The sequence below is a fragment of the Narcine bancroftii genome, chromosome 3 (genome assembly GCF_036971445.1).
Source record: "Narcine bancroftii isolate sNarBan1 chromosome 3, sNarBan1.hap1, whole genome shotgun sequence".
Classification (NCBI taxonomy): Eukaryota; Metazoa; Chordata; class Chondrichthyes; order Torpediniformes; family Narcinidae; genus Narcine; species Narcine bancroftii.
Window position 1 is genome coordinate 223,133,192 of NC_091471.1, and position 25,784 is coordinate 223,158,975.

Genomic DNA, 25,784 nt, shown 5'->3' on the forward strand with positions numbered 1-25,784 from the left:
GTACAAACACAAGCAGAGGCAAAGATGGGGAATACTCTCCGCACTTAAGAAGCACATAGACAAGTACTTGAGTGGCATAGCAAGTTCTGGACTGAATTGAGTAAATGGGATGAGAGAAACTAGGTAAATTTAATTTAAAAAAAAATTAGACATACGGCATGGTAACAGGCCATTTCAGTCCACGAGTCCGTGCCACCCAATTTACACCCCATTAACCTACACCCACATTACACTTTTGAGCAGTGGGAGGAAATTGAAGCCCCTGGGGAAAAAACCCCACACAGTCATGGGGAGAATGTACAAACTTATTATAGACAGCGTGAGACTCAAACCCTAGTCCAGTCCTGATCACTGGTGGTTTAAAGGTGTTGTGCTAACTGTGCCAGTACAACAGGCTTTGTGGATATGGGGGACTGTTTCTATGCTCTATGATTTAATGACTCTATGACCATTGTTTTTGCAATTAAAGAAAAAAATATCACAGACGAATAACCAAAATCATAGACAGTTTCCACAATCATGATTATAATTTTCAGAAGTGATGTGATGGAGACTTTAAGTCTGATATGGAAAAAAAATCTGAGAATGGTTAATGAGGATGTTTGAAAAATAGCCCATTGTGAGCTTGGATAACTTTTTTAAAATTCTTGGGACAGAGTTCGATGTCCTTAAAATAGATGCAATATGGTACAATTCCACAACCCCTATCCCAAGCCTACCACCACTTTAGAGGCACTGTGTAAATATATTTAAAATTATGATAACAGCTGATGCATCTTGAACCTATTAAATCTATGTCCAATTTAAAGTGGTTTCCTTCAGTCCATTTGAGGGTACCTTCCATTGTAATAGGCCTTCTCATCTCCATTGCAGGGTAAAGAAGCTTATAAACGTGGCCTTCAATAAGAACCAGTTTCTGAAACGACTGGAGACACAGCACATCCGAGACATGGTGGAGTGCATGTATGAGAAAAAATACCAAGCTGATGACTTCATTATTAAGCAAGGAGAACCTGGAAACCATCTTTTTGTGTTGGCAGGTCTGGAAAACCTGTAGCATTCATGAATTTACTATTGAAATTGGATTGGGAGATTAAATATGCCTGAGATTGTCTGATCTTGGAAGCTAAGCAGGCTCTGGCCTGGTCAGTACTTGGAACACCAGGTGCTGTAGGTTTCTGTGAGGGGCACTGGACAAAGTGTCGACTCTCTGTCTGCCTTATGGTGGACAAAAGTTAAAGACTTTCATGTATGTTACATTCTAAATGTAGCAATTTGTGACAATAATGAAACTTTGACCATTAGATTTGGAGTTATAGAAGATTAGTGTTTGGCAAGGTTCCCTGTGGTTGGCTCACCCAGAAAGTCATGAGGTGTGGGATCCAAAGAAAATCAGCTGGATGGATTTGGAATTGGGTTGGCCTCTGAAGGCAGAGGGTAGTAGAAGATGGAGTGTGTTCCACCTGGAGGTTGGTGACCTGTGGCGTCCAGCAGGAATCTGATCTGTTCTTTGGATGAGGAAGTAGAGGGGTGGGTCAGAATATTTGGAGAGCACATGAAGATTAGTAGTTATTGAAGGTCATGTATAAGGTTCTCATTGGTTCCAAAGAGACTTAGACAGAATATAGAGTAAAGAGAAGAGGCAGAGTGATTTTGATCTGGAAGCGTGAAGTGATCCACTTTGGAAGATCGAATGAAGGCAGAATACATGGTTAATGGCAGGATTCTTAGCATTGTGGAATAAGAGTAGGATCTTGTGGTCCAAGTCCATAAATCTCCCCAGGTTGGTGTGCAAGTTAATACAGTGGTTAAGAAGATGTATGGTGCACTGGTCTTCATTAATTGTGTGATTGAGTTCAAGAGCCGTGAGGTCATGTTGCAGCTCTTTCAATCTCTGGTCAGGCCACACTTAGTGTATTGTGTTCACTTCTGGTCACCTCATCACAGGAAAGATGCAGAAGCTTTTGGAGAGGGTGCAGAGGGGGTTTACTAGGATGCCGCACGGATTAGAGAAGATATCTTGTAAAGGAAGATTGAACAATCTTGGACTTTTCACTTTGGTGATGAAAGATGACTTAATAGAGCTGTACAAGGTTATTAGAGGCATAGACTGTGTGGAGAGCCGGCACTTTTCTCCCAGGCCATTACCCAGTGGACATCTGTTTAAGGTGAGTGGAGGAAAGATCAGGCGAGATGACAGAGGTAGTTTTTTTTTCCACGCAGAGAGTGATGAGTGACTGGAGTTGCTGGGTGGTGAAGTCTGGTACAATAGGGGCATTTTAAAAATTTACATGGTTGCAAGAAAAATGGAGGATTATGGGATGTGAAGAGGAGGGTTAGATTAATATGGTGTCATGGACATGTCTTCAGGATTAGAGCATTGTCATCGACTGCTCCCATTTCTGTGTTGAATGGCCACAAACTTTTCATATTTAGATATGTGACTGAGGATTTCACCTGGCTGATGATTATAAACTGGTCACTGTAATCTTGTTCCTTGAAGAAGAACAACCTTACTTAAACAACTTTATTTCTTGAGCTGCTTCCTAATGTATGCCCGCCAGCTTGATGAGGGTTGCCATGCCAACCATGCATTGCCTACTGGGAAATGTAGTTCTTTTTTATACAGGCATAAAGCACATCTTTCCTCGTATTAAAAATAAGGAAAAAAAAACACAAACACAATACTATGTCTACAAAACAGGGGCCAGAATCTTTCCTCTCAGCAGCTTTTAATCAGTCTCTGACTTGGTTTAATGGTCACATTTGGTGTGTTTCCACCAGTGTTTTGCTTGCATTTGCTGCGTTAGTATTTGTGTCTTTCTGTGAACTTTGAATAACATGTTTCTTTTCTGCATGTGCCGGCTCCTTTTGAATACTAATGGGTGACAGGTCGTAAATTCCTTCTCCAAGGTGTCCCTCCCTCCATCTGGATCTGGTAGGAATATGTATACATTTCCTCTTGCAGATATCCTGGCAGAGCCTCTGTGCCAGAATTGTGATCTTGGATTCGCATTTGAACTCCAGGTTCAGGACTGATCGGCTTTGGACCGTCTTGTCATGATGCTATTTCTGTTTTAATTTCTCTTCCACTTTAGCCTGTTTGACCTTGTGTGCTCCTTTAGGTATCAACAGATTTTCATGCAATGGAAGGTTGGTCCATATGTGTCAACACATCAGCATTTGGGCAAGAGAAAAGCCATTCTGTAGTGGCACATTTCTATGAATCATTAGACTTCTGCGGAAATCCTCTCGTCCATCATGTGCTTCCTTCATGAGGCTCTTCACCACCTTCACAGAACTCTCTGCTAGACCATGAGACTTTGGGTGATGTGAGCTTGAAGTTGCATGTTGAAACTCCCAAGTATTGGCAAAGGATTCAAATTCACTGCCTGAAAATTGTGGACCATTGTCCGATACGACTTCACAAGAAACTCCATGCCTTACAAACACATTTTTCATGAAAGTGATAAACTGCTTTGCTGAATGTTGACTGCAGTTTTGCTACCTCTGGGTGGAAAAATAGTCTTTTACTACAGGTACGTTATCTTTTATCAGAAATTCTGAAAACCAAAGACTTCCGAACATTTTTTCCATGGATGTCATTTGCACACAAACCTCGTGTTTGTTGACAAACATGACCCGATGCAACACACGCTCAGCACACACGTGAATATCTTGTCTCGGTCCATGTTGGAAATCAGTGGAACCCTAGGGAATCCTTTATAGGTGACAATGGAAAAACAAAGTCAAGCAACTCTGATTTTCCATATCTGTCCATCGTAGTGGACAGATGCCTCGATGCCGCCCCCAACTAGTGCCACTGCAAACCCCTTCCCCGCCCACCAGTGCCGCAAATACTATCCCACTAAACCCCACCCCCCACCCCCTGTCCAGCATCCAACTTGGGAGCTTGGATGAGTGGTAGCTTGAGGCAAGGAGGATCCGCGGTCGGGAGTTCGGATAGGTGGGCAGCCAGAACGTCGGGGGTTCAGATGGGCCAGCAACTGGGGCAAGGATCTGCAACCAAGAGCTTGGATGGGTGGGTGTCTGGGGCATCGGGGGCACCAGTGGGTGGACAGCTGGGGTGAGGCTCCTCTGAAAGGATGCTGGGAGCACCAGTAGGTGGGCAGCCAGGGCGACAGAAGCAACGATTGGCTTTCTGCTAGGGTGATGGTCCGCTGTGGGGGAATCAGAAGCTCAGATGGCTGCCTCAATCACCTGCCATTCAGTGCTGCCGCAAGCTCACCCCGTACAGCACCGCTGCAAATCCCCACATCCAGTGCCTCTGCCACAAACCTCCTCTCCATCCAGAACCCTTCTTGTTAGAGTGTGTCTTTGCTTTGTGCGAATCTGAAATCAGAGCACTTACTTAACATACCCAAGTGTCTGGATGGATAAAAGATTCTGTACCTGTACTATATGACTCTTCCCATTACAGTCAAACAAATCTACTCCAACTTGGAAGTACGCCCTGTCTGGTACAGGGTGTGGTGTAAATAGTTCTGGTTGCTGCTTTGGTCTATAGGTAAGACATATTTCACATGAAACAGTGATCTGGCTTATGTCTTGCTTCATTCCTGGCAGGTACATCACACATTTAAAACTTGGAGGCATGATGCTTCTCATCCTTTACTTCTGTGACTAACATGGCTACTGACCATGTCCAGCAGAGGGGTGGGCTTATACCCAACAATCTCCACCCCCCCCGCCCCCGTGCAGTAAATGCTGACTGGGCCCCTTCGAACTAATAAGATTACGTCGGGCACAGGACTACAAATGAGAATTAGAATACATCTCATGAGTAATTATAATTATAAAAGGAAAAATATTTAATAATAATCAGGGCACAAAGTCCTTAAAGCATTCAGGTGGTCTTCTTTCTCTTTTGGACCACCTCGGTGTGGTTTGCTGTGCCAGTCTTTCCCCGGGATCCGTAGATAGTCGGGTCAGCGGCCACTGCCCACCTTCACTGACCATCTTTGCTGCCTTCCTGGCTGCATGCCTCAGTTACTGGACTCTTCACTGCACTGCTCGGCTCCGCAACTGTCTCTGCCCCACACCCCCTCAGTCGGAGGGGTGGGGTAGTCGGGAAAGGCCACAGCAGGTCTGATCCCACTACCTCCAGTTCATGGCTACTGACACACAGGGTTATATATGTGGAAAGGTGACATCATGACCTGGGCATCATGATGTCCAGCAGAGGGTGGGCTTATACTCAACACCTACGTTTCCATTTTTCCTCACCAAGATGTCCTTCATGTGTCTTCTGGAGGATTTCCTTATGTAGCAACACTGGAATCACCAATCTGTTCCTTTTGAGAAATCTTCTTTCAAACTGACGGTTCATTTCTGCATTCCCAATAATCCCGAATACTCATTGGACAGTCATTTTTCGCTGCTGGCCATCCTTTCTGTATTGTATCTTTGAGCTCTTTCATGGTTTCATCTGTCTCTGTTGCTTTCCTCATCTGCTCTGTTCTGTCCCGGGGATACTGGAAATGAGGTGATAATCATGACAACATAGGCTTGTATCTCTGTATTAACCTCTTGGTCGCTCGTTTATTTCTTGCCAACTGCTCAGGACAGTGCATCAACTGCAAACATGTATTTTCCTGGTGCGTAGATCATTTTCACATCATATTTCTGTAGCCTTATCAACAGGCGCTGTACACACAGACCTAATATTGGCTGTATACTCTTTATTGCAATCAGTAGCTATTACTTTAGATGGTGCCCTTTGTGTTTGAAGATCACCATGCAGCCCCCTTTTACTGGAATGTTCTCTCCAGCGTGGCCTGTCACTTTTAATTTCACTGGATAAATCTTGCTCTTTATGGTGAGGACCTTGTTTAATTGTCAATAGATAATAGATTTACCTGGACTCTGGTGTCAGGTTAAATGGAATTGCTGTCTCATTCACAGTCACTGGAATGATCCATTCTCTTTTACCAGCAGCAATCTGTAGTGAATGCAGGAAGAATTCCTCCATTTCTTCATCCACTGTGTTAACCTTTCCCTTGGTTAGTCCCTGCTTTGAAAGACTTTGCAAAATTCTTCTTCTTCCCACATTTATTGCAGGACTTTCCATAGGCAGGTCACATCTTTGGAATATGCCTACCTCTGCACCAGCTACATTTGCTGTTTGAGCCTACCTCTGCTTTGCTGTAGCATTGGGTAACTCTGGTGCTCTGCTTCTCTGTTTTCACTGCATGCACTGCTGCATCTATCCTGTTCAGTTCCTTAGCTTGTGTTTGTGTGGTCCCTGCTGCCCTACACATATTCACAGCCTTTTTGCGTGCCGAATCTTTTTCATGTATTATGAGCCCAGAGGACCTCAAAACCTAGCAGCAATAGATATTCACCAAGACAAATGGTTACTTAAACAAAAGTTTTTTTTAATTATCTTTAAACATGAAAACAGAATCACACTTTAATTTATCACTATTGACTTAACTAACCTAACTTAACCCCCTTCTAATTCTAAGCACATGTGTATGTAATGTGTGTGTAAGTTCAGAAAAGTTCTTTGATTCACAGTCCAACCTCACTTCTCATTCCTCCAAGTTCACTGATTTCAGGCAATTCTTAAACTGTGTACAGAATTTAACATTTATGAAGTTCACCAGGCTTTGGTGCTTGAAAAGTAGTGGATACTGCTCATGAAGGTTCTTGTCAGTTTTCAGAGAGAGATTTGTTGTTCCACGACACCCACAACTGAGGTACTTCCATCAGCCACTTCAGTGTCTTGCTGATGAAACTTGCGCCATCAGGGTTCTCCAGATGATAATCTCTTTATTTCAGGTCACCACACAGTTCCTTTTTGGTTTCACTTATCCCAAATGAAACATTAGACAGCCAATCCTCTCCTCTTGCATGACCACAATGGCTTTGACTATGCTGAACAAAGTACTCACAATCCATCTTCCAAATGGGGTTTTCCACAAGCTTGCCAGCTTGTCCTGTTCCAATTGCTGCTGCTGACTGTAAAACTGTTGAACTGATCTCTCTCTCTCACACACACATACAGAGAAAATGTCTGTTTGACTCTCTCTGCTTGCAAAACCGCATGACCCTCTTCGAACAGCAAGTTCCCCTCCAGACGGTCTATGGCTCCAACAAGCTCTTTCATCTGTTGCCTTTTTGTAAACAACAATCCATTAGTGACATCTCCTGGGCACTTTTCAAGACTTTTGCAAAGGCTTTAAGACCCCATCATGTCTAGCATGAGCAGAGAACCAGTATTTTAAATAAAATCTGTTTTAATGTGTTTGTATGTGACCTGCACTAAAAACCATGCCCCAATTTATCTCCCAAAAACATATCTATATTCTGTCACACATACAACAGTCTTTCTCTAAACCCATTATCTGGGATTCTGCAAATTATTCTGTCTCTCATGAGTGAGATTTTCATACCTCCAAATTCATAGGACTTGCGCAGTGTGTGAAGCTTGGCTAAGTATTTGTTGAAGCTCACACATTGTTTGTGGTCACAGGAGAAAAACTTGAATCTCTCAGATCTGATGTTTTTACTTGAAACAAAATACTCCTCAAATTTTGCGATCAGAGTGTCCAAGGTGAAAGCTGTCCCATCGATTTGAAAACTTTTATAGATGTCCAAGGCATTTTCACCCATCAGGTGTAGAAATATAGATGCTTTCCCTTTTTCATTGGTCTCTCCCACTCCACCAGCCCTAATTAAATGTTGAATTGCTGTTTCCAATTATCAGTTAGATTGCCGGTAAACTGCATTGGTGTGGGAGGACTTAACTTATCCATGACTGGAACTATTGAACAACCTTGATGAGTTTTAATGCTTAAATAACTTTATTTCTCAAGCTCATTCATAATGTATCCCCGCCATCTTGATGAGGGTTCCTATGCTAACTGCGTACATTGACTACTGGGAAGTGTAGTTCTTTATTAGACATGCATAATTAGACACACAGTTGCCATGATGAATAGTACAATTATTACACAGTCTGCAATTTCACAACAAAAGTGTTATTGCTTTAAAAACTTAAGAATTTAAGAATGAAAAAGCTACCTCATTAAGCTATTGAAAATGTATATTGTTTACAACCTGAGCATGTTTTGATATTCTTTACAACAAAGAAAACATTTTTTTTTCTGCAAAATTGTAAAGTTGCTAATGTAACCACCAATTTTGTCACACAATAATGTCCAGCAAACAGCAACAAAATAAATGATGAGATATTTTTAGATGTTGCTGAAGGAAGAAATGTTCCCTACACTTTTTCAGGCAGTTTCACCTGCCTCTTAAAGGGCAGAACTCTCCCTAACCCAAACCAACTGAACCTATGGTTTGATGTCTAAATAAGAGATATTATCCACCAACAAATCAGTGACAATAATCATTTTTGACAGTGAAGGAAGAAGGTCAGCTGCCTATCCAATGGCCATGTTGTAGATGCGAACTAATGCTTTAAAAAAAAATCAAGGTGATCCATTCAAATGTATCGCTATGGGTAAAACTGTTGTTAATGAATGTTCACTTGAATCTGATGTTGATTCCATCAGGGATAAATCCTGTTTTATCATGTCCTTCAATTTGTCTCTTTGTAACAGAAGGTAAACTGGAGGTCTTCCAAAATAGCAAAATTCTAACATCAATCAGCATATGGACTGCATTTGGTGAACTTGCTATTTTATACAACTGCACAAGAACAGCATCTGTGAAAGGTAACAATTTTCCATTATTCCATAAAAATCTTCAGGAGTTCAGGTTCTTTCAATATTAACAAGGATTATTTTAATGAAATTTGAAATCCCCAGTTACCATTTCCTTCCAGTGTATGTGTCTTTTTTTGCAGGCAATGTTCATTCATCAATATATTCTCATTAGGTCAATATCATGGAGGGATGAATCTGACTGAAATATTAACTGTTAAAAGTTAAATGTGAAGTCAGATGACTTAAAAAAACATTTTGAATCTGTTTTAGAAATAGAGTGGTTATTGACAACATTATTTCAACCAATGAGTTGAAGGAGAAATGTGTTTAATCACTCATTACAGTACATCACCCATCAAAGTGGTTAATTTGTTCAGGAAATAGAAGCTATAGGGACTTCTCCCAGTAAAACATGGTAATTTCTCTGGAAGGATCAGTTGAGTGGAGCTGATGGCAGAATATCTGATGACAATGAGGAACTGCATAGGAGTGAGATAGATCAGTTAGATCAGCTAGTCAATGCCAGCAAAGCTAAGGAAATGATTATGGATTTTAAAAAAAGGGGAAACCAGGTGAACACGAACCAGTCCTCATTGAGGGGCCAGCGGTGGAGAGGGTAAGGAACTTAAAATTCCTGGGTGTCAATATCTCTGAAGATCTATCCTGGGGCCATCACGTTGATGCAATGCTGAAAAAAGCCTCACCAAGAGCTATATTCTGTTTGCAGTTTCAGGAGATTTGACCAAAGTCTCTTGCAAATTTCTTTCTTTTCTTTTTAAAATATTTTTATTGAGTTTGACAAAAACCCTTGACACAAGGTATACTACGATAACATAAATCAAATCCTATCTTATGCATGTCACATATCAATTGTAAACAAGAAGCAAAACCATAATGATCACATAACTTGTTACATTCAGGACATTAAATTCTATCATTATAATTAAATAATTAAATTTTAGCTTGTAATATGTTAAAAATAATATTGAATGCAAAATTATACAAACGATTCACGTAAAACTCCCTTAAGTTAATTATTTTATACTTTTCTGATGTGATTATTTTGTTCTGTCATATGATCCGTAATCTGTAGTTAAACCACCCTTTACTTGTTTGCCTTAATAATAAGGGAAGAAAAATCTTCCTACTGAACAAGGTGATCTGTATATATAGTAAATATGGATCAGATAACGGCTCCCAGACTCCAGGCAGGGAATCCCTGGAGCATCCACTTCAATCCTCTCCTTATGATAAGAATCGATGAATGGGCCCCACATCTTATCCAATTCACACTTTGCATCTTTAATATTCGATCTAATTTTTTTCCAAACTTAAATAAGACGTGATATTATGTGACCACTGAACGTGAGCGGGTGAAACATTTTCTTTCCTCTTCATCAAAATTGTTCGTCTGGCTATCAATGAAGCAAAAGCTCGGATTCACTTCTGGATTGAGGACAGAGATCCTATCCTCTTCTAGAGAAAAACCTAATAAAAGGGGATGGTTCTAATTTAGTCTTAAGAATCATTGGTAGAGATTGGAAAATCTCTTTCCAAAAATGTTCTAAGTTCGAATACTCCCAAAACATATGAAACAATGAAGCTTCACAAATGTTGCGCTTAATGGTTCCCAATTTAAATTGCTACAAACAATGCACAAAATGAAGACTCATTGATTAAATTAAAAATTGTATCGAAATCCTCATCCGAGAATGTTCAATTAAAATCACATTCCCAATTATATTTAATCATGGTCATTCAGGCCATTCTTAAATCCATTAAATTATTATAAATATTTGATATTAATCCTCCATGAGAAAATTGCAAATCAAAAATACATCAAGAATATTCAGATCAGAAATTTGAGAAAAATCAAAAAGTTTGGACTGAACAAAATTCCCAATTTGTAAATATATTTAAAAAGTATCTATTGGTGCCTGCCACATTGACCACCGCCAGTGGGCTGATAACGCCTCAAACCGTGCATCTTGGCGCCTCACAGTTTGGCGGGCAGCAACCTCCTTTGAAGAAGACCACAGAGCCCACCTCACTGACAAAAGGCAAAGGAGGAAAAACCCAACATCCAACCCCAACCAACCAATTTTCCCCTGCAACCGCTGCAATCGTGTCTGCCTGACCCGCATCGGACTTGTCAGTCACAAACGAGCCTGCAGGTGACGTGGACTTTTTACCCCCTCCATAAATCTTCGTCCGCGAAGCCAAGCAAAGAAGATTAGAAAGATTAAATTTTGCTGTTAGCTGTTCAAAAGAAGCAAAATTATCTTGAATAAAAAAGATCTTTAAAACATTTAATGCCTTATCTATACCTTTCCTTAAACCTGTATCTAATAAAGGCAAATTTCCTTGGATGTTCTAAGGAGAGCATCCTGACTGAATGCATCACTCTCTGGTACGGAGCTGCCAATGCACAGGATGGGAAAAGGTTACAGAGGATTGCAAACTCGGCCAGTGCCATCACGAGCATTAGTCTTCCCTCCATAAAGGACATCTTTAAGAGGCAGTGTCTCAAGAGAAAATCATCTATCATGAAGGAGCCTCACCACCCAGGCCATGCCCTCTTCTCACTCCTGCCATCAGGAAGGAGGTACAGGAAAATGAAGACATCACAGAAACAGTTTTTTCCCCTCCACCATGAGACTTCTAAATGGACAACGAACCACAGACACTAATCCTTTTTTTAAAAAAATATTTTTGCAGTAATTATTTATTTTTAAATATTGTATTTATGAAACTGCCAATTCATAGCAATTTTGCACCTATAATGCACAATACAACTGCTGCAAATCAACAGATTTTGTGACACATGTTCACGACAGTAAACCTGATTCTGAATGGTTATGCATAAATTAAGTGGATGAAACCATCCCAGCCACTTATTACATACTTGATTGACTCAAGAATTATCAATATAGAGTCATAGAACATGGAAATAGGCTTCTCGGCCAACTGAGTCCATATCATTCATCAAGATGCCCAGTTACATTAATCTATGTTAATCCCACTTTATTCTCACCCATAATTTCTCTTAGATCTGCCATTTACCACAAAAGTGGAAGCAGTTTACAGTAGCTAATTATCCTTTGAGGCAATTCAAAACAGTTCTAAATGTAGAATAATGAATATTTTGGACTAGGATTTATTGATCTAACCTGGAGTTCAAATGATTAAATAATTAATGAAAATGATGTAAACTAATTAGATTATAATTATGAAATTGCACCTTGATATTTATTAATGCTATTTTAATTACATATAAAAGTAATATATATTGGATAGATACAAAGAATGGGAGCAGGTCAGTGGGACTAGTGGAACGATGTTTCGTCACAGACTAGAAGGGCCAAATGGCCTGTCATCTGTGCTGTAGTGTTCTATGGTTCTATATTGTGTGAGACCATCAGCTGTATCTGCAGATACTTTGGGTATTTTTATTTCATATTTTCATTTGGGTTTTGTCTAATTGAAGGTTCATGGACACAACTGGAAAATAATATTAATTAGTTCTATGATGTGAAAACATTCTATTTCCTCATACTGCATTAGACCTGGCTTCACAGAACCTTTATATTCTGTTTCAAACTCTTTGCAGGATTGTGTATTTGCATTTGATTGTGAAATGCCACAATATTAATAGAATTAACCATTGCTTTTATATACTTTTTTAAAAAAAAAGTGACGCAGCAAAGCCCTTTCAGCCTATTAAATCTATGTTACCCAATTAACCTACCAACACTGAAGGTTCAATAGAGTGGGTGAAAGAGCACCCAGAGGAAACTCATGAAGGTCACGTGGAGCTCGTACAAATTCCTTAGAGAGTGCTGGATTCAAACCTGGATTGCTGACACTGTACCAACTGCTTCACTGACTGTGTCACCCTTCTTTATTTTTAAATTTAGTTCTTAGTAGCAGTTTAAAAATCTGTTTAGTGATTTTTTTGCTGAAGATGCAAATTCATATTTGGGTCCTCTTGGGAGAAGATTAATTTTAGTTGTATCATCTGTCAGACAGCGATTGTTCATTTCAAGCTCTTCAGTGAAAGTGGGTGGAGCAGTGGAGTGTCTGTAGCTCAGAATTATTTTTGTGGGGTCAGAAGGAGCAAAAGTATATCCTCAGGCCTTACAAATAAAGATTGGAATGTCTCAGTTCGGGTTACTATGCACTCCACCAAACACACAGGTGCGCGCGCGTGAGCACACATACAGCGCAAAAACGCACAAGCACGTGAGCACACAGACATGAGCACAAAATTTCCTGAACTCCCATGCTGCCCCAAACTTCTCTGATAACCTTTCTCAAACGTGAATTGACTTAGCCAATCCCTAATGTTCACTGTGTAGAAACAAGTGAGGTTTTATTTCTGATGTGGGCATTTCTGCTCTACTGCCTGTTACATATCTTGTGCTCAGGGCTGGGTTTGCCATCACCCTGTAATCAGCAACTTTGTATTCTAAAGCACAATTACTTTTTTTTCTTCTTCTCCTCACTTATTATCTTCAGTTTTTCTCCTGCTCTTGATGGGCATGGTTCAATTTCCCCCTCACTTGTGACCCTTAGTGAAGGCAATCGACTTTCAATTGTACCACCTGGGATATCATGAAGCAGGGCGCTTCCTCATCTCTTGTTCACACTTCCAGCAAGAACTACATTGGATGATGATCAGATTTGTTTTGCTCCCAATCTAGGATGTAAGAACTGAATGTAGCTAAGATCAGCCACCTAGGTTATGTCCAGGGATGAAGTACGAAGCTTGCCAGGACTCGTGATGTCTCGCTCACAGAGGTGACTGACAAATTCACAGTCACCCAGATAAATAGATATGAGCAAAAGAAGGAACTGAATGTTGAAATGGATACATGTGTCTTTCTTCATGCTGTGATTGTCCTCTTAAAGCCATAAGCTATGTCAAAACCTGGGTCCTGGATCGAGAGGTCTTTCGGAATATTATGAGAGGAACAGCACAAGCCAGACATGAGCAATACAGAAACTTCCTCAGAAGGTAAATATCAGTGCTTTGCATGTGAGATTATGTGCCTGACGTTTTACCAAGAGAAGAAAGGTTTACAGTTGTATGGTGGTTTCATGATCTCAAGATATCCCAGAGCACTTTACGGGCTCTGAAAGTGTGGTTGCTCGGCTGGAACCAACTCCCCCGAAGCACAATGTGATGCTGAGCAGATAAAATGCTTTTAGATTTTATGTTGAACAATAAATTTGGCCAACGGTACTTTGGAGGACATGCCTACTTTTGTCCTCGGTCTGGGTTTCAAGAACGGGAGGAGGACCTGTTTTTTAGGAGAAAGTGTGCGAGAAGTAATATTTAGTGGCTTTAATAACCCTCTGGGATTCTTGTACCGTTTACCTTTGTCAAAGTGCTGTACTTGGAACACTCAGCATGTTCACAACTTTTAACCAATGGATTGTTTATGATTTCATTTCATTGTTTTTAAAATCATTTCATTTAATGCTTTAGCTGGAGCAGGGTCATTTTAATTGCCCACTTTAGACACATTTAGATACTTCCATCAGTCTCCAACATGACTCTGTTCTTTTCTTCTCCGTCAAGTCACATCATACTGTTCTAAAGTCTGTTTTGTGCTTGCAAATATTTGTAGTTTATCAATATACAGTGAAAGCCCCGGTATCCGGCAACTACAGGGATTGGTAGATGCTGGATATGAGAATTTTCCAGTTGGTTGAGATTCATTCTTTGCAATGCCTAATACACCAGCATTAAGAATAAACAATTCAAAAGACAAAAATGCTATACTGCACTTACATAGAACAAGCTTCACTTGCATGAATATACATATAAACATGAAAGAATTTTACTTGGTTTTCAAAGAATGTGACTGAAAATATTTAACCGTTGCTGCATCTCCACAGAGCCACCCGAATGACAAATAATAACATTGTAGATAATTAACCCCACCCCCACTTCCCCCAAGTTTACAGAGAAAGCCTCTGACCAAGAACACTTACGAAGCAGGGATAAGGAGACACTTTTAAGAGAATTGCCCCAACGGCGAGCGGCATTAACCAGCTCTTCATCCTGGGCAACGTCAATGCTGCTTCAAAAAATTTTACTCGAACAGCTGCTACGAGCAAAGCTCGATGAAGGCCCTCGGCTGGCTGAATATTTGCTCCCATCTTCACCAAAAGTTTATGTATTACTTCAAAGAACACTTACTTTTACAATTATAAACATTTAATTAAAATTTTATTTATTCTTAGATATTTTCATTTTATTTATTTATTTCCTCAATTTCGTTTTTTGCCACTTGCTTGACATTGCCGGTTGCTTGAATTCCAGGAAATAGGAATTTTACTGTATTTTGTATGAAATGAAAATGATGCTGAATATTAATTTACATATTATGAAGTAAAATATGAAGTTCAAATCAGCATTATTTGCCTGACAAATTTATTGGAAACAGGGTTGCTTATTAATGATATATGCCACATATATTTTTCTAGTGTTTATTTGCTTAAGAACCTTCCAGAAGATAAACTTGTGAAGATAGTAGACTGTTTGGAAGTGGTAAGTTATTTATTGCAAAGGAAGTAATTGGGAATGCTTCATTTATCCTCTTTATTTCATAGATCTATTGCCAAGTATTAGGGTATGTTGGGTGTTATTCCCATTGTGTTTAGAAAGTTACATTGTAGACTGTATTAGTTTAATTTTTTAAATAGGTGCATATTTTCTCAGACTATACCATGAAAAAAAAGTTTAAAATATTTTGCATTGTTTTATTGCACTGGAAATAACTTTTATCCTATTTAAATTTAGTAACTTGACAGGGATTTCATAAGCCCGTTTCACACTTGCCATTCCAGTTAATCGACCGTTCAGTGTCCCGGGATAGGAATGGGGATTTGGGCTTTCACACTAGACTACTCCTAACCAGGAGACGGAACGGTTTCACACTTGCAAGTGTCTACCCCAGCGTTTGGTCTGTTCTACCTTTAATAGGAAGGGACTACCATGTTGCAGCCCGTTTCACACTTACCTGATCTCAACGCTGGTGTGTGCAGACGCCGGGGATTGTACTGGGGTCGAGGCTGGCAATCCCTGGCGTGAGATGACATCATCTGACGCCGGCGTTGAACAGATTTTGCTTTCACACTTGCCACTTTAAAGGCCGATTGGCATTCGATTCCTGGGATCACTGGCAAATGTCAAAGGGGCTTTAGACCTGGATATACTGGGTGCATAAAGTATAAACACACTCAATTTTCTGTTTAGACCCCACTGACATTATTATTAATACAGTTTTTTTTCCTCAGTTAACAGCTCATTAGCAGTATTGTGGCAGCTGTTCTTCACTAATTTAGTATGATTTAGGAAGTACTAACAATGGATGAATACCCACTATTCAGTTTCATCTCAATAATAATTAGATTTTCCATTTTAAAAAAAGGTAAAAACACATGCTGATGTAGATCTTGTGAAATCTACACAAATTTTTAAGGCATTTGGTGATAAATAGTAATTTTCATTTGAAGAAATCAAAGCCAAATCCTGAATGCAAGGGGAGTGGACACTTGAATTGTTCCCATGATTCCAGCCTTACCAATGATGGCTGAGCAATAACTTTCATTTGCTTTACCTTCCCATTGGGTGAACAGAAAATCAATGATACTAGGATCAAGCAAACATTCAACAATCTTTTGTCCATACTGTTCATTGTGTCTCATTGTATCTAATTGTATCTCATTCTGGGTATGATTGCAGTTTAGTTTTAGAGAGAGAGGGCTTGCCCGAAACTCTTGCAGTATCTTAGTTGGTAGTGAATTAGAAGCCCCTTTAACACTTGCCAGTGATCCCAGAATCAAACGGCCAATCGACCCTTAAAGTGGCAAGTGTGAAAGCAAAATCTGCTAAACACCAACGTCAGATGACGTCATCTCACACCGAGGATTGATTGCCGGCCTCGATCCCTAGTACAATCCCTGGAGTCTGCAGACGCCCGCGTTGAGATTAGGCAACTGTGAAATGGGCAATTGCATTGCAGGCACTTCCTTTTAAAGGTAGAATAGACCAAACGCAGGGAATAGACCCTTGCAAGTGTGAAAGCATTTAGTGTCCCAGTTAGGCATGGTCTAGTGTGAAAGGTCAAACCCCCATTCCTATCCTGGGACACTGAATGGCTGATTTAAAAGGGGAAAGGGAAAGTTCTTAATAAATAAGTGCTCTGATCAGGGTTTCAGCCTGAAACATTAGCTACCTATTGCCTTCCTGCCTGGTCTGTTGCTTTCCTCCACCATTTTGTGCATTGTTTCAGTTTTCCACCATTTGTTGTCTTTGTTGTTTTCCTTAATAAATGGTCTTATTTTCCCCAGTTTTCGAAGAGGAAATTTGAAGCTTGAATGGAATTGTTGAGAAATGGAGATAAGATGGATGTAAAATTGTTCTACTTTGGTTATTTTACCAGGTTGAATGTTTTGGGAATCTCCTAACTGTTGTAGGCCTAAAGTGAAGGCTGGAATAATCAAAATGCATTAGATATCCAAGCCGACAGTCTTCTGGCATTCACTGTGTCCTCTCATTATCCCACTCCACATGTCAACACATGGTTGTTTCACAGATGTCCACAGGATAGTTGAGCTTCTATAGATATGATCCTCGAAACATTCTCAATTATGAAAGTATTCTTTCCTTGTGCTTTGTATTTGCGTTGTGGTGTGATGGCCCAGAGGACCCCAAAACCCAGCAGCAATATAAATTCACCAAGACAAATAGTTACTTAAACAAAATGCACTTTTAATTTTATTTAAACATAAAAACAGGATCAAACTTTAACTTATTACTATTAACTTAACCCCCTTCTAATTCTAAGCGCACATGTATGTAAAGTGAGTGTACGTTTAGAAAAGTTATTTGATTCGCAATCCAATCTGTCTTCTCACTTCTCCAAGTTCACAAGTATCAGGCAATTATACTGTGCACAGAATATAACATTTATGAATTTCACCGTGCTTTGGTGCTTGGAAGATAAATGGTTACTGCTCAGGAAGGTTCTTTTCGGTTTACAGAGAGAGATTTGTTGCTTGTTGAACACAAACTAATTCCTTCTAATCAGCCACTTCAGTGTCTTGCCAAAGAAACTTGCCCCATCAGAGTTTTCCAGATGATAACCTCTTTCTTTCAGGTCACCACAGAGTTCCTTTTCTGTTTCCCTTATCTCAGGTGAAACATTATATAGGCAGCCATCTCCTCTTGAATGGACCATAAGGGCTGAACTCAGAACTCACAACTCGTCTTCAAAATGGGGTTTCAAATGAGCTTCCAAAATCCACTGCAGAAAACCTTCTCTCTCTCTCTCTCTCTCTCTCTCTCTCTCTCTCTCTCTGTCACACTTCGACAGAAACCACATGACCTTCCTAAAGTAACAAACTGCCTTCAGACAGACTGCGGCACCAGACCTAATCTTCTGAGTCCATTCATCTGTTGTTTTCCAAAACAATAATTCATTACTCCACAGCAAGTCCAATTAACACCTACTGGTGAAGTCCTTCAGCAAAGCAGTTTTCATTGTCTTTACAAAGGCACTGGGAACCTGGACTGTCTGTTTTGAGCAGAGCTCTGGGCTTTTAAATGAGATCTGTGTTGTGGAGTGTTTGTGTTTGTTTGTAACCTACACTTTCAAAAGAATCCACAATTTATCTCCTTTAAAGCATACAATATAAAATATAACATAATCCATTACACTGGCCTTTCGAAAGAGTGGGAGATATTTCTGCATAACCATGTGTCCTAACTCATGGAAAAGACCGGTAAACATTCAGGTCCTAACTTTTGGTGAAACCACATAATTTGTGGCATCAAAAATGCTTAGCTTCAGGACATCTATTAAGATGCATGAAAATTGATTGTTTTCAATACTTGAGACAAACAAGTCTATACCTTGATGAAAGGCTCAAGCCTGAAATGTAGGTAATATATCTTTATCTTTACTATATAAAGCACGCACTGTCTGACCAGATGAGTTTCTCCAGCATTGTAATTTTACTTCAATCACGGTATCTGCAGATTTTTGTGTTTTACTTCTAATTAAGTCTGTTCTGTCTGATAGTTACCCTTGGATCAAAAACAGATTCTTTTTAGACATACGCCACGGTAACAGTCCCTTTCGGCCCACAAGCCCATGCCACCCAATTGACCTATAATCCTGGTACTTTTTGAAGGGTGGGAGGAAATCAGATCACCCGGAGAAAACCCACACAGACACGAGGAGAACTTATAAATACCTTACAGACAGCGCTGGATTTGAACCCGGGTCGTTGGCGCTGCAACAGTGTTGTGCTGACTGTGCCACCCCAATGCAAACAATCAACTCCTCGTTAACCATGCCACTCCCTATAGATTCCAACCAAGATTAGCTCATCAATATCATATTGTTATTGAACAATGGAAAAAATGCCACCAGTACAACCTCTGCAAAATCCTCCAAATTCACTGGAAGGATAAGTGAACCCATGTGGATGTACTTTCCCAATACTCTTTTCCAATACTGAGAAGCTGAGGGACTCAGTGAGCTGACACCAGGCTCCTGAAACAGGTACTCCATCTCAAGCTATGTTGAGGGAGGATATTCCCAGGGGGACAGAAAAGTCAGTTTAAGAATGATTCACCTCCAATTATTCATTGAAGATGTTTTGGTCAGACTAGAAGGTCTGAATGGCCTGTTTACTATGCTGTAGATTTCTATGGTTCTAAGTGCAACATCACCACTAATTCCAAACTACATCTATCCCAGATTCACTTAAAGTAAAGGAAAAGCACTTGGAATGGCACAGAGAGTCCTGAATTCATAGAACCATAGATCATTACAGCACAAAAGAACAAGCCTTTTGGCCCTTCTAGTCTAATATTCTGTCTAGTCCCACTAAACTGCACCCAGTCTATCTCTCTCCATATCCCCTCACCCATGTAACTGTCCAAATTCTTCTTAAATGTTAAAATTGAACCCGCATTCACCACTTCAACTGGCAACTCATTCCACACTCCCCACCACTCTCTGTGTGAAGAAGTTCCCCCTCACATTCCCCCTAAACTTTTCCCATTTCATTCTTAACCCATGCCATCTGATTTGTATCTCACTTAACCTCAATGGAAACAGCCTATCTCATTTACGCTGTTTATCCCCCTCTATCAAATCTCCTTTCATTCTTCCATGGTCCAGGGAATAAAGTAAAAAAAACAGTTTAACCTTTTCCTGTTACTCAATGCCTAATGTTGTGGCAACATCCTAGTAAATTTTCACTGCACTCTTTCAAACTTATTGATATCTTTCCTGTATTTAGGTGACCAAAACTGAGCTCAAGCCCTGTATAAACAGCAGAAAGAAAACAGATGTTCACAAACTACCCATCTGCCTCCCCTATCAGCCACCTCTAGCCCCATCGTTAGCCACCTCAGAACCCACAAGGCCAGAATGGAAGCAGGTCATCCTCAACTCCAAGGTGCTGCCTGAAGGAAAGATCAGACATTTGTAAGACCCAAACGTGTTGATGCCAATGGGAGGCATTTGCAGGCATTTCTCCCCACTGCCCCACACCCCCCCACCACCCCACCAAATGAGGCCAGACGTCCGGTTTTAAGGCAGACAGTCTGGCATTTGAGTAATCTGTCTTCTGTCCGGCACCACCTCGAGCCTGACGTTAATTTGTCCTCCATTTGGGAGTGTAGGGGCAGAAAGAGGGCACTGTTAAATGCTGTGTGTGGCCATGTTTCCCCTTGCACACATGCGCTAGTGTCAGAAGGAGGGGGAAGTGACGCTAGTGGCCTCAGTATTCCAATCCATTGTGCAAGTGCCAGCACATGTGTGCAAGAAGAAACATGGCCATGCATGGCCTACAGACCTCAGGACACCACATTTAACATGGTAAGTGCCCCCCCCCCCCCACTGCTGAGCGAGTCTTTGAGCGTTAAATTGTACCTCCTGCAGTTACCCTAATGCCCCCGCCAAGACTTCTTCTGGTGCCGAACCTGCCCAAAATAAAAGCAGAAAGAGCTGGAGAAATTCAACAGGTCAGGCAACAGCTGGGCTTTGTATTTCAGGTCTACGACCCTTCTGGAAAAAGGTCAAAAATCATGAAGGACAATATATCAGTGCATGTCTCTTTTTAAAAACATGAGAAAAGCTCCCATTGATGCTAATGCTCAGTTTCTGTTGAGCCTTGCATGACTGGAAAGTGGCCTATTGCTTCTGAATTTGCCAGTTAGACTTTGTCCCTCATCTCTCAGTTAGAAAAACTGTACACTGTAAGATTGCTGAATTTACAACATGCAGCAAGATAATAGGCCATCTGGGAGTTTAGCAAAGAGTGGAGCAGTCTTCATCCTTCAGGCAAGAAATGTAATGATTGGTGTAAATGTTAAAATCTACATTAGTTTCAAAGCCACTTCTGGACCATTATTTACAAATGTCATGGACAATGTATGTGTCTCATAAGACAATTCCGTTCCAGCAATAAATTCCAAGGATTATAAAAGGTACAAATCCACATGGATTGGGTGGAAGGAAATTAATAATTGGGAATTGCATAGAATGTCTGGGCAACTGGAAGAAATTGACAAGAGGATAATTACCAAGATAAAAAACATTATGGAGGTGATGCTAAGATTTTAGTTTTCAGCATTTTAGATTTAAAATCAGAATGTGAGGATTTTTGAAATGGCAAAGGTATTGATGAATTAATGTAATAAAAACTGGAAAAAACACAACAGCCCTGAAGATTTCCTCTGTCTCCCTTCAGGAAGTGGTAATGCCCAGGTCTGTTGTACTTTTGAAATCTGGGAGTTCGCTTCAGAAGTACAATTAAAATTCAGCAATGTGTTGCCACCAGATGCTGAGGGAATGAATGAGTATAAAACTGCTAGGGAATGGCATCACCAGTAGGTTCTCACTGTCGGTAAAGACATGATATCAGGGTGTGTGTGCATCACCTACCTTCTGACCTGTCTGAAGTGCCGCTGGTGATGTAGAGACAAATCAGGCAGTGTATTAGAAGTTGACATCTCATGTAAACATTGAAATATTTGGAGGTTCTAACAAAAACTCTCTCTTGTAGGAATACTATGATAAGGGAGACTACATCATCCGGCAGGGTGAGGAAGGAAGTACCTTCTTCATCTTGGCAAAGGGGAAGGTAAAGTATTCAATGTTATTCAGTGTACTTAATCGGAAATTGTATCCTATTTTTAAACTTGCTCTCCTTCAAATGTAGCACAAGTCAGATTACACCAGTGGTTCTCAACCTTTTTCTTTCCACTCACCTACCACTTTAAGTAATCCCTATGCCATCGGCGCTCTGTGATTAGTAAGGGATTGCTTAAGGTGGTATGTGGGTGGGAAGGGAAGGTTGAAAATCACTGCTCTAGACCTAAATGTTACTGAAATATTTTGCTTGGGAAAAATTGTCTTTGGCCCATTTCCTTTGGAGTAATGAAACCATGCACATAACAAGTCAATTAGGAACGATTAAAATAGTGGTTTTTAAACTTTTTCTTTCCACCCACATACCACCTTAAGCAATCCCTTACTAATCACAGAGCACCTATAGCATAAGGAATTCTTAAAGTGGTAGGTGAGTGGGAAGAAGGTTGAGAACCACTGGATGACACGGTGATCTGATAACTGAACACTCTCTGCTCATTGCTCTTCTGGGCACTCTGTACACCGTTAGAAGATTCAAATGTAAATGATTGGAAAAAAATAATTGCTCCATAAAATCAGGAAGGAAAAGGAGGATGCTTTATCACAAACATAATTAACTAAATCTTAGTGGCCACAATTGCAAGTCCCAGATTTTCCACTCTCACATGTGAGATATTGCAAGCTTTCAACTTGAGCTGTTCAACTTACCTGAGACATACTTGCACTCACATGGAATTCTTCCTTAAAATCTTACTCTGTCGTTGTATTTCTGATATTGAAGAATTTCCTGTGTATTTATGCATCTTTATATTTCAGTTTAAACAAGTACCAGGCAATATTATATCTTGCCAATTGACTCGCTATCTATGGACTATGGAATGTGGCCACTAAAGATTTGTTTTAAAAAGGGGAGTCCTTAAGAAATCAAACTTAAAATTTTTATAGAATTTGGAAACCATATATTCCATGAAATTCCATCCACCTTCTCCATCTTACCCACCCCTCTCCATTAGAAGCTATAAAAAAATGAATCAATTAATATTATATTTGCTAATAATATATAGTAGAAGTAGGTATTCTCTTTTTCTTCCTTCTTTTGGGAGGGGGTTGGGGAGAAAAATTTGTATAATTTTGTATGACTTACAATAATTATTGAATTATTTAATTTTCTGTGTTGATGCAAATGATAAATAAATTTTTCAAAAAACAAAAGGGGAGCCCTTGAACACTGTGCAATGTGATCCTAAAAAAAGATATTTGTGAGCAGCGAAGGATGCCACGTTGTGTGTGTTAATGGTAATGAAATTCCATAGCTTGCCTGTGAAACTTGAAAGTCTTCTGTGATTGTAGTAATAGTGGAACTAGTCATGTCATGCAGTGTTCTTAGGAGATGAAGATATCTAACCAACGTTTCAGGCCTGAGCCCTTCATCAGGGTATGAGCACCATCCATGCAGGCACTTGAACTGAAAGGCTGGGGGAGGAGCACAGACCAAAAGACAAAAGATGATAATTGGACATGGATATGACAGGAGAGGAATGGTGAGAACTGATCAAATGGGGGAGCTGGCTCTGCGAGTGCAGGGCTGGAGGAGATGAGACAGAGGGAAAGACAGAGCTAGAGGAAAGGAGGCATTGGGATCGGTGGTGGGGGGGGGGGGGAGAAGCTAACAGAAACTACAAAAGTCGATGTTAATGCCATTTAGTTGGCGGGTGCCCAGACGGGATATGAGGTGTTGTTCCTCCTGTTTGTGGGTAGTTTCAGCTTGGCTGTACATTTCAGCATGAGAATGGGATGGAGAATTAAAATAGGTGGCCACGAGGTGATCTCCACTCTTGCAGTGGACAGAGTGAAAGGGCTGAGTGAAGCAATCTCCCAGTCTGCGTCCACTCTCTCCAATGTAGAGGAGATCATATCAGGACCACCGGATAAAATAGATGACTCCTGTTACTTCATTTGGAAGGACCATTTTGGGCTCCATGTGGTGGTGAGGAAGGAAGTGTGGATGCAACCATTGCAAATCTTGTGGTCACAGGGGTAGGAGCCAAGGGGGCAATTGGCGGGAAGGGAAGAGTGGACGAAAGAGTCTGGAAGGGAAAAGTCCATGTAGAAGGTGGAGTGGGGAGGATGTGTCAGTATTATATCATAGGTGGAGGACATGGTGAAGGATAAAATGTTTGATGTGGGGGCCGGGGGGGTGGTGAGTAAGGGAATAAGGGAATCCTTGTAGTGCATATGGTCAGAGGGGCTGGGGCAGATCTGTGGGTAGTGGAGGATATGTGGGGAGGGCTGAGGTGATGACGGTAGAGGGGAAGGAAGCCACCTTTTTTGAAGGAGGAAGACATCTCAGGTGATTTTGCTGTACTTCCGTAGCTTGCCTATTTGGAATTGTTTCCCTTGAGAAATATTTGCACTTTGATCCTCAAAGGAGAGGACAAAACATCAGAATTTTCAACTTTACAGGTGTGTGATAGTACAGATTCTATCACCAATGTGTATATGTACATATGCACAGATGGTAGTGTAGGATGACTGTGATTGGCTGAGAGTGTATACACTGCTACCTACTGGCAGGTCTTAAAGGATTGCTCCTAGCCAGACCAGGTCATTCTGGACTGGTCGACCTACTTGTGATATTCCCCAGTCTTTTACTTAATAAAAGCCTTGGTTTGGATCAATAAGTCTTTTGGTTCTTTCGACGCGCAATACAAGGTGATATTAGGTCAACTGTAATGTTCTACTGACCCACCATCATCAATTAATTGCAAAGTAGAGGTGGATGCACAGCAGGTAGCCATTCAGATCAGTTTTCTAATCAATAAATTCAAGATTCTTGTATTATCATTTAATAAAACAAATGTAATACTGTATAACATGAAGTTGAATTTTGTCTGCTGAATGGCACATAAATATTTGCATAAATTGCCCTGCACCCATTTGGGGTTAAATGAGAGTTCCATGTAGACTCTAGAGTTTCACCTTGGTGGGAAATTGCAGAGGTAATTCCTTGCCATTGTATTTTGGTCTATTCTGCATTTGTATGCAATTGGTCTTTGATTGTAAAACACACAGCTAACATATTTTGAAGTTTATTGCTTGGAATGTATTTCTGGAAATGTGGTAGAAGACTAATTGCACCGGACAACAATTTTTTTTCAAAGGGTTTGCTTCCTGAAAAAATATAGGGGGTTATTATAAACATCTTCAAGATGAACACAAAGATAATTTCAGATTTGCTGTATCATGTAGGAGGTTGGAGGAACATTAAATTAACTGATTGAAATTAGCATGTTTAATCGCATAATGACGCTGACACATTGCGTTCAACTGCCCTAAAAATATTTTGCCGCTGATTTTCACTCATACTTGGCATCTGAGGCCTCTCATCAGTGTCCAACAATAGTCGGCCAGCAATGATGCATTCCAGTTGCCCTGATCCTGCTTTTCCATGGCTGCAACATCCTGGTGAAACCATTCACCATGTTTGTCGTTGATTGCACCAAGATCAGTGGGGAAGATATCTAAGTGAAAATGCAGAAAATAAATTTTCAATGAGATGTTGCACATCATAGTTTTGTATGCTTGGAGTAGACTTAAAATATGACAGGAAATCACAAGACTAGGTTCTACCTAAAAAATGGTATGTGATAGAAAATTTTTAAGGTGATTTTCATGATCAGTAGCCCAAAATCTATAAACTATACCCACAATTGTTCAGGAAACAAAATCTTCATGGTCTAATGTTTTTACCAACACCATTAAATATTTTTAATATGTTGTTACTGGGCCATTGCAACTAACCATAACTTTTATTTTCATTTTTTTATTTTTCACACTATGAACTTACTGACCAAAATACACATAAACATTTCCCTCTTGAATATACACAGTGTCATTTTCTCCC

At 40.3% G+C, this 25,784-nt stretch overlaps 1 protein-coding gene across 1 annotated transcript in view; it reads left to right on the top strand.

The window, feature by feature from the left end:
• Positions 1-25,784, top strand: part of prkg2 (protein kinase cGMP-dependent 2) — a 140,676-nt gene that overhangs the window by 14,351 nt on the left and 100,541 nt on the right. The window contains exons 2-6 of the mRNA XM_069923139.1: positions 874-1,040; positions 8,592-8,705; positions 13,608-13,713; positions 15,192-15,255; positions 21,795-21,872. Of these exons, the coding sequence (XP_069779240.1) occupies positions 874-1,040; positions 8,592-8,705; positions 13,608-13,713; positions 15,192-15,255; positions 21,795-21,872 (529 nt within the window). The remainder of the gene's footprint in view (positions 1-873; positions 1,041-8,591; positions 8,706-13,607; positions 13,714-15,191; positions 15,256-21,794; positions 21,873-25,784) is intronic.